At 33.5% G+C, this 9891-nt stretch overlaps 1 protein-coding gene across 5 annotated transcripts in view; it reads left to right on the top strand.

The window, feature by feature from the left end:
* The window catches only part of LOC123016342, a 53004-nt gene that overhangs the window by 29097 nt on the left and 14016 nt on the right, over window positions 1-9891 (top strand). For all 5 annotated transcript variants that reach the window (XM_044416686.1, XM_044416684.1, XM_044416687.1 and 2 more), the window contains one exon: window positions 7265-8363. In XM_044416686.1, the coding sequence (XP_044272621.1) occupies window positions 7803-8363 (561 nt within the window). In that variant the 5' untranslated portion in view covers window positions 7265-7802. The remainder of the gene's footprint in view (window positions 1-7264; window positions 8364-9891) is intronic.

Raw genomic sequence — 9891 nt, 5'->3', positions numbered from 1 at the left:
AAGCTCAATAAACATAAATTYCCCTAAAATAGTGATTTTTAAATCTAAATTTTGTGTATAAAAATAATAAAATCAAATTTGAAGCTTACGAATTTTAATTAATATTGATTTATTCAGAATTTAAAAAAAGGAAAAAAAGGGAATAAAAAATTTGAAGTTTTCGGACTAGGAGAAACAAAGGAAACTAAAAAAAAACTCGACAAAATACATTACCCCAAAATAGTAAATAAAAAAAACCCAACCAAAATTAAAACTTACACCTTTCAAATATTTGTTTAGAATTAGAAATTGAAAAAAACCAACAAAAAAAAAATAATCCAAAAAAAGGAAAATTGTATTTCAGTGTTTGTAATGTGGTAGTCAGTAGAAATAAAATCGTCCGTCTTTCTTTGAGCATTTGTATCCCCAAAGAGCTCCAATTTGCAAATGGTCCAATAAAGTTCGATTTTCCAGTCGCGTTATTCCGTTTTCAATTCAGTTAGCTTTTGTTTCGTAGATTCAATTACATGTAAATTCAATTGAATATTTTATTAGCGGCGTCATTATCGTCACTCTAGTGTGCAATTTCCGCCCACACACCGACGTGACGTTCGTCCATTTCTCATTATTACGGACTTTTCCGGGAGTGCTTCTTATTACAATTCCGGAAACGCAGTCCATTTCACGCTTGTTTGAATTTGGCGCTCAAAGTGTGAAAAGTGGGGTGGGGGTCTCGTGCCGTCAATCCTACTCGAATTGATCGGTAAAAGAGTCGGCGGCGACACCTGTAGATATCGGAAAAATTGCATCCGGTCGGGTGAATTCGCTTAATTTCGCGAAAGCGCCGCCCCACCGTCACACCGAAAACCGCCGCCAGTCTGTTACCGGGCTCGGTGATAGTCGGTCCCTTCCATCGCCGCCGCCGCCGCCGCCGCCGCCGCCCCCGACTTGTTGATTCGCAAATGACCGAAATTCGGGACGTTTCATAAACGCACGACTGCTTCGGGATTTATGCACCAAGTGCCTGTCTTACACCGGGGAAAAACGGTTTGAAACTGGGTCAGAGGTGGGTCTGATTTCATTAATACACACGTTTCCACGGAATTCATTGAATTCGCAATTAAAATTCCGAGACGATGGCGACCCTTTGAATTTTTAACCCCCACCAAACACTTGTGGATGGTTTATGACATGACATGTAATTACTTGATCCGATCAAATGATTACAAGACTTGTAATTACAGGAAACTTTGTTATCGCGAAACGTTCAGATTTAATGAGACTTTTCAAAAGCGCCTCTTTGGAAATCCTCATCAAAAAGTAATTCGTTCATTGTCCCAACTCTTTAGGGATTTTATCGCTCGACTGCCTAATCGTCTAATTTACTTACTTGTACAGCACACGCAACCAAATCCAAATCATTTCTTTACGGATATTGCACGACGAATGATCCATCACTCACTTCCGGTAAAACCGGAAGTAACGTAATTAAAACGGCCGGAAATAGCCAGTTTGACGCTTTTTTTAAACAAAATTCCAGCTCTGTAAAGCATATACTAACTGGTTGCCTAGCAATGCTAAAAACAGTGTCGAAATGAAACTTGAATTTGTTGCCAACTTAAACTAGTTATATCTGCTAAATGAATGATTTATTTGGCATTAGGAATTGGAAAAATATATTTTTACGACCAATTTGATTAATTTTGTTTTGATGAAGAGAATAAAAATTCTGTTTTCTTTTTTTTTTTGTTTTTGTAAATTAATATAAATGGCTTGAGAGTTGCGTAGTCAAAATTTTCATAATGTGAAGGGAATGTAAATTTAAATACATATTGAACAATAATTTACATAAGACATAAATACTCTTGAAGATAAACAGAATTAAATTTCTAAAAGGAGAAAAACAAACAAAAAAAAACCAAAAATTTATCACAAAACTACTCCAAATGGGATTTTTAAATTTAAGTTTCGTTTATAATAATGAAAAAAAAACAAATTTGAAGTTTACGAATTTTAATTAAACATTTATTCAGAATCAGAAATTAAAAAAAAATCAAATAAAAATCTAAAAATTTTGGCCCTCAATCCCGTCCTGTTGTTTATGCAATGAATTTGGCAAAAATTGATAGGAATTTGCATCACAATTAAATTTCTAAAAGAAGAAAAACGAAAAAAACGAAACATTTACCCTAAACTAATGATTTTCAAATTTAAATTTTGTTTATAATAATAAAAAAATCAAATTTGAAGCCTACGAATTTTATTTGAAATGTTTATTCAAAATTAAAAATTAAAAAAACAAAAAAAATGAAATTAAAAATCTGAAGTTTTTGGGCAATAGTCTAGTGCTGTGGTTTATGCTATGAATTTGAGAAAAACTGGCAAAAATTTTCATCATAATTACATTTCCAAAAAGAGAAAAAAAATTATCACAAAACAAACTAATAAATTACCTCAAAATAGTAATTTTAAAATTTAAATTTGATTTATAATAATAAAAACCAAATTTAAAACTTACACATTTTGATGAAATATTTGTTTAAAATTAGAAATTTAAAATACCAAAAAAATTATAGAAAAAAGAAGTTTTTGTCCATAGTACGGTCCTGTCGTTTTTGCAATGAATTTGATAAAAACTGGCAGGAATTTGCACTATAATGAAATTTCTAAAAGGAAAAAAAAACAGAATTTATAAACAAGTCAAAAAAGCTCAACAAACAAATTTCCCCAAAATAGTGAAACATTTATTCAGCATCACAAATTAAAAAACCCCCAAAAAAAACGAAACTGAAATTTTTTTATGCAATGAGTTTGGCAAAAACCGTCAGGAATTAGATTTCTAAAATGAGAAAAACCAAAAAACAAAAAATTTATTACAAAACAAACCAAAAAAAGTTCAGTAATCATAAATTACCCCAAAATAGTGATTTTCAAATTTAAATTTGGTTAATAATAATAAAAATCAAATTTGAAGCTTACGATTTTTAATTAGTCATTTATTCAGATTTAGAAGTGTGTTAATTAATAAATAAATCTAGTTATCTAGAAAACAAATAAAATTTTAACAAATAATAACTTTCCAACTGAAAACCAGTATCGAAATGAGATTCGAACGCGTTGCCAACTTAAACCTGATTATTTCCCGCATTTTTATTGCGCCATCTTGTGAATTTTAACCGATCTGTGAAATGAATAAGAGATATGATTGGTGGTTGAATCTCGCCTTTCCATCCCTGCCGTCTTCGATTATTTAATAAAATATTTACTTTTGTAAAAACTGAAATATTTCGTGTTGCATTTATGCAGGGCCTAATTAAGAGCAAAGCCGACTTGATAAATATTAAAACGTATTCGGGGAATTACACCCCGGCTTGTGTTTTTTCCCGTAGAGTTGAAGTATCGATTCGGTGGCGAAGTAAACAATTTTCGCGACCTAATGGTCTGTTGATCGACGTTTCGACCTTTAAACGGTGTCCGCGAGTGTCGTAAATGTGAATTAAATGGTAAAATTCGTTCCGTTGCTTGATTCTTACCGTCGATAGGTCACTGAAATTGTTTGCATGTCGACGGTTCGTGTCGATTATATCGCAAGGAAATACACGAAATCTTCGAAAAAGTCACTCTTGCTCGTTTTGGGGGTGATTCCACACTGGAAGTGGTGATTTTGACAGATTTGTGACCACTTTTAAACTTTTAACTTGGCGTGTAATTTTGTGAATCAAGGTGGCACATCAATAAAGATTGTCTGAAAATTAGGAAAAATGGTCGCTTATCTCACAATTTGGTAAAAAATAAATCTTGGATGATAAATCACGTTCAAGATGGACGTCGACGTTCATATATCATGATTTTTACTCCCTAATAAAGTTTGTTCGAACATAATTTTTTTATTTCGATATGATGAATCTCTACGGAGGGGCAATGTCGAATGCATTACATCCATATTTCCATGGTTTTAAAAAAATAGTTGTATTTTTTTTTACTGAAATTTTGTACTTATGCGAGCACAGTTAATAATAATAAAATTATCGCTATATGTATTATCTTGCGATAATAAAATATCTGCTTTGTTGGCTATTAGCATTTGCATCGATTTGAGTCTTGTTCGAAACATTAACCATTTTTTCCTTCCACACAAATATTGATGTTTCTAATGCTATTCCTGTTAAATATTTGATGAGTGCGCAGCACAGAATAAGAAATAACGAATTTGCCGGTCGAAAGCAGGTCATTCTACCTTCATTTAATCCGAACGATGAAAATTTCATCGATCACACATTATTTATTCGTAAAACGTCGCGTCTAATTGGATTTCAACGTGCGTATGGCGTTTTAATTGAGTTTGAAGCGCAAATCACTAATCCTTCGGAAAATTCACAACCAATTCGAAAAATTATGTCGAAAGGGGGCTCGCGGCTTTGCCGCTCGCCATCAGAATTCAAGCCAAAAAATTGTCAAAATCACATTGGTGGAATTTTATTGAAAGTGGGGCGAGCGGCTTTGCCGCTCGCCTCAGATTTTGTCGACTTCAAGACAATTTAACCCAAAAAATCGCAAAATTTCGCCAACATATCGAAGGAATTCCGCCACACCGCCCTAATTTTAATTAATAGGAGTGTAATTCAACTCGCGTGCGTCCCGGCATCATGCAACAACTCGTCCAAAAGGCGTGTTTAAGCGCCACAAAGCGTCGTCATCTTTAAACTTTTTCGATGGAATAGCAAACAGAAGGGGCGAGCAAGTGCTAAGAATGTCAAAGGGTAGTAGGTCGCCGCAAACACATCCGCGGAAATCGAATTCGTCTCTCGGTTTGATTTTCTTATTTGCGTCAACACAAATATGATATTGATATGTTTGGAGATGATGGAAATGCGACAGGAATCACATTTGTGGCTGTTTTATAAACATGTTGACAGAAACGATGAAGAATCTGAAGGTGGTTTGAGGTTTTTCACTATTAGGGATATTTCGATGCTTACGAGCGAGGAGTGGTCCCTAGTGACCATTTGCCGACCGTCAGAACCGAATGATAAATAGCTGCGTTTTCGGGAACGATAAATATTCAGTGGGTGGGTAGAAAAGTGAGGATGTTCAAGTATTTATCCCACTTTAAAAAAATTAGAAAAGTCTAATACTTCTATTTTCTTTTGTTTAACTGTGTCTTTGCGACAAATAAATCTATTTCATGCCTTAATAAGGCCGGAATTGTCCCTTTTCAAGACTTTTTAACTCAGAAATCACGTTTTAAATCATCTGAATTTTTACTTAGTTAGTAATTCGGAGAAGTGCGAATTAAATCGAGTCTAATTTAATTTGTTTAGCGCACAAATAAGGGAACAATTTTAATTAAATGTTTATTTGGAATTAAGAATTGAAATAAAAAAATTGAAGTTTTTGGACCACAGTCCATAATGTAATAAATTTATGAATTTGAGAAAAACTAGCAGGAATTTGCATCATAATTAAATTTTTAAAACGAAAACAAACAAAAATTTATCACAAAACAAACCAAAAAGAGCTCAATAAACATATAAATTACCCTAAAATAGTGATTTTCAAATCTAATTTTTTTATAATAATGAAAAATCAAATTAGAAGCTTCAAATTTTGATTAAATGTTTATTTTGAATTAAAAATTAAAAAAAAAACAAAAGAATTAAAAAATCTGAAGTTTTTGGGCACAGTCCGGTCCTGTGGTTTATGTAATAAATTTATGAATTTGAGAAATACTAGCAGGAATTTGTATCGTAATTAAATTTCTAAAATTAGAAAAACAAAAATTTATCACCCAAGAAACTCAACAAAGATAAATTACCCCAAAGAAGTAATTTTAAAATTTGAATTTGATTTATAATAATAAAAAATCAAATTTGAAAATTTTTATTAATATTTGTTTAGAATTAGAAATTGAAAATGCCAAAAAATGATATAAAAAAGATGTTTTTTGTCCACAGTCCGGTCCTGTGATTTATGTAATGAATTTGGCAAAAACTTACGGGAATTTGCATCATACTTATTATTTAATTTCTAAAAGGAGAAAAACGAAAAAAACCAAAAATTTATCATAAAACAAACCAAAAAAAGCTCAATAAACATATAAATTACCCTAAAATAGTGATTTTCAAATCTAAATTTTGTATATAATAATAAAAAAATCAAATTAGAAGTTTGATTGAATGTTTATTCAGAATTAAAAATAAAAAAAAACAAAAAAATCTGAAGTTTTTGGGCCACAGTCCGGTCCTGTGGTTTATGTAATAAATTTATGAATTTGAGAAACACTAGGAAACACAGGAATTTGCATTATAATGAAATTTCTAAAATTAGAAAAACAAAAATTTATCACCAAAGAAACTCAAAAAAAAAACTCAACAATTCCCCGAAGGAGTAATTTGAAAATTTAAATATGATTTATAATAATAAAAAACCAAATTTGAAACTTACAAATTTTTATTAAATAAATGTTTAGAATTACCAAAAAAATTGTATAAAAAAGAAATTTTTTCTCCATAGTCCGGCCCTGTGGTTTATGCAATGAATTTCCAAAAACTGGCAGGAATTTGCACTATAATGAAATTTCTAAAAGGAAAAAAAACGAAAGATTTATAAACAAACCAAAAAAGCTCAACAAACAAATTTCCCCAAAATAGTGAAACATTTAATCAGTATTAAAAATTAAAAAACCCCAAAAAAAATAAAACTGAAATTTTTTTATGCAATGAATTTGGCAAAAACCGTCAGCAATTAGATTTCTAAAAGGAGAAAAACAAAAAATTTATTGCAAAAAAGTTTAAAGTCCAACAAATATAAATTTTCTCAAAATAGTGATTTTTCTTAAATTTTGTTTATACATATGTAATAATAAAAAAACAAATTTGAAGCTTACAAATTCTAATTAAAGCAAATAAATGAAATAAAGAATCTGTTTTGGCTCACAGTTCTCATCTGAAATGAGTTCAAACTAGTTTAAAACTCGATTTTTCACTTAATTAGTGATTCCAACGCAAGTGCGAATTAAATCGCGTCTAATTGAATTTGTTTAGCGCACAAATAAGGGAGCAAATCACGTTTCATCTTTTCTGGATAGAGTTTAAATTTATTCAAAACGTGATTTGCGGCCCTACAAAATTTCCTCTCAATGAAGCAAATTTCTGTTATTAGATAATAAAATATCGAATCACCTGACGTAATGGAAGCTTATTTGATTTGGTTTTGAGCTTAGATTTCAAGGAGAAGCCTTTTCTCGTCGTTGTATATGTTTTGACTAAAGAAAAATTCTTTTCAGTGGCGTCGTCATGCTTACCTTCATCGAAATTCCCTCTTATTTTCTATTCTGTTTTCCCTAATCGTAACAATGGATTTAAATTACCCGCTTGATTTAGCCCCGCCTATTATTTGATTTGTTCCAATAAAATCACCGGCCTCCCTTCCTCTCTGAACGATGTGTTCATTTCTAATTGGCCGAGAGGAAGCAATCCAAAAGCAATACGAAACGTTTATTGGCTCTATGAAACTAATAAAAGACAATATCAATTTAAAATTAGTGATTATTGTAACATAAATAAACGAGTTGAAGCCTAATGTTAGTTCTAAACGCCGAATTATTTGTTATTTGTTATACGATTTAGTGAAAAATGTTTAGACTAGTCCCTGATAGATTCGAATCAACAATATTTTGTAAACGAATATTTTGTAGTAATTTTATGAAACGATGTTCAATTTATCGGTGAATCAAAAAGTGCTCCGGCACTTGAAAGTCAAACTGAAGCCCCAGTTCCTGCCCCCGCCCCTCCCGGGCCCCGCCCTCGCCCGTCATTAAGACCATGTACGCGGCAGCAGGGGGCGCTTCGCTCGCCTCCCGCCAGGCCCGCCAACGGCAGCGCCAAAAGCAGCTCCAGCAGCTCAAGAACCAGAAGGAGCTCAAACCGCACCAGCCGAAGCAGTACCACAACTATACGGACGATGGGGGGCCCCCGAAGCTATCGCGGGTGGAGCGTGGGGCGTTGCGTCCGCCGCAGGTGGGGCCCCACGAGCGGCGCCACTCCGCCTCCAACTACCACCTCAAGGAGCCGCCGAAGAGCCGTCTCAAGGAGAGCCCCTCCATCTCGATTCCGGTCCAAAGTCGGCCCTCCCTCGTGGAGAACCACGTCTCGGCTTCACCCTCACTCCAACTCCCGCAAATCTTCATTCCCGAAGGAGATGGGAGGCTGGAAAGGAGGTGCAGTTTTGTCAGACAGGTGGAGGAGATGGAGAAGTGTCCCGAGGGAGGGCTGCTGGATAAGTGCAATCATTTGTGCAATTTCGAGATCAAGGATAGGATGTGGGACAACAAGTACGAGTTTGAGAGGGATTTCTATGGCAGTCTGGATTATCCCTTTTCCGAGGTGATTATCGGGGAGATTAGGGAGGGACGTCCCAATGCAATTATTACAACATGACATCTTCTGACACATCTTAATAGTGTGGTCACGCTAACGTGGCCGTAATATTTCTTAATCAAAGTGTTGCGTCGTTAGAGAATTTACTACAGAGTTGATTACCGTTTGTTTCATGTCTTTACGACTGATAATAATGGAGCAAATCACAGTTTAAATTTTCTGGATCAAGTTCAAAGTAGTTTAAATCGTGATTTGTGATTCTCTGTGACGTCCAATTGCTACGAAACTTTATTCACGCTTTAATGAGATCTAAACCTTCCCATTAGAACTGAAGTTGAGTCTTGTCTTGTTTTATCTCCTGTGTCAAATAGGAACTTCTGGATTGTGTTTAAACTTGTTCAAAATGCGATTCTGTGTCGCTTAATCGTTACAATTTTTACCATACCTTCCTTAAATCGTCTCGTATTTATTAAAAAGGAAAAATAAACAGGAAGTTATGGTTATTGTTTTTATGTTCACGCTAACGTGGACTAAATATTTCTGAATCAAAGCATGACTTCGTTAGAGAATTTATTGCAGAATTTATTGCCGTTTGTTTCAAGTCTTTACGACCGCTAATCACAGAGTAAATCACATTTTAAATTTTCTGGATCGTGTTCAAACTAGTTTAAAACYTGATCTGTCACTCTCTGCTTCGCCCAATCATCACAAAATTTTCACCACATTTTCCTTAAATTGTCTCGTATTCATTAAAAAAGGAAAAAGAAACAAAATAAACAGTCATGGTTATTTTTGTGTTCACGCTAACGTGGGCGCAATATTTCTTAKTCAAAGTGTAGCGTCGTTAGAGAATTTACTACAGAATTTATTACCGTTTGTTTCAAGTCTTTACGACCGATAATAATGGAGTAAATCACATTTTAAATTTTCTGGATCAAGTTCAAATTAGTTTAAATCATGGCTCTCTGCGATGTCCAATTGCTACGAAACTTTATTCACGCTTTAATAAGATCTAAACCTTCCCATCAAAACTGAAGTTGAATCTTGTCTTGTTTTAYCTCCTGTGTCAAATAGGAACTTCTGGATCGGGTTTAAACTTGTTCAAAATACAATTCTGCGTCGCCCAATCATCACGAAATTTTTACCACGCCTTTCTTAAATTGTTTCGTATTCATTAAAAAAGGAAAGTTTTTACAACTGATAATAACACATTTAAAATTTTCTGGATCAAGTTCAAACTAGTTTAAAACGCGATTTTTGGCTTTCTGCGTCGCRCAATCATCACAAAATATTCACATCGTCTCGTATTCATTAAAAAGGAAAAATAAACAAAATAAASAGGAAGTTATGGTTTTTATTTTTATGTTCACGCTAACGTGGGCGCAATATTTCTTAATCAAAGTGTAGCGTCGTTAGAGAATTTCCTACAGAATTTATTACCGTTTGTTTCAAYTCTTTACGACTGATAATAATGGAGTAAATCACATTTTAAATTTTCTGGATCGAGTTCAAACTAGTTTAAAACGCGGTTTTT

Source organism: Tribolium madens, unplaced genomic scaffold (assembly GCF_015345945.1).
Source record: "Tribolium madens isolate multiple individuals breed KSU strain unplaced genomic scaffold, Tmad_KSU_1.1 Scaffold_1;HRSCAF=32;Tcas5.2_LG8, whole genome shotgun sequence".
Taxonomy (NCBI): Eukaryota; Metazoa; Arthropoda; class Insecta; order Coleoptera; family Tenebrionidae; genus Tribolium; species Tribolium madens.
Note: the sequence above shows the minus strand (reverse complement) of the source record. Positions and strands in the feature narration are given on the sequence as shown.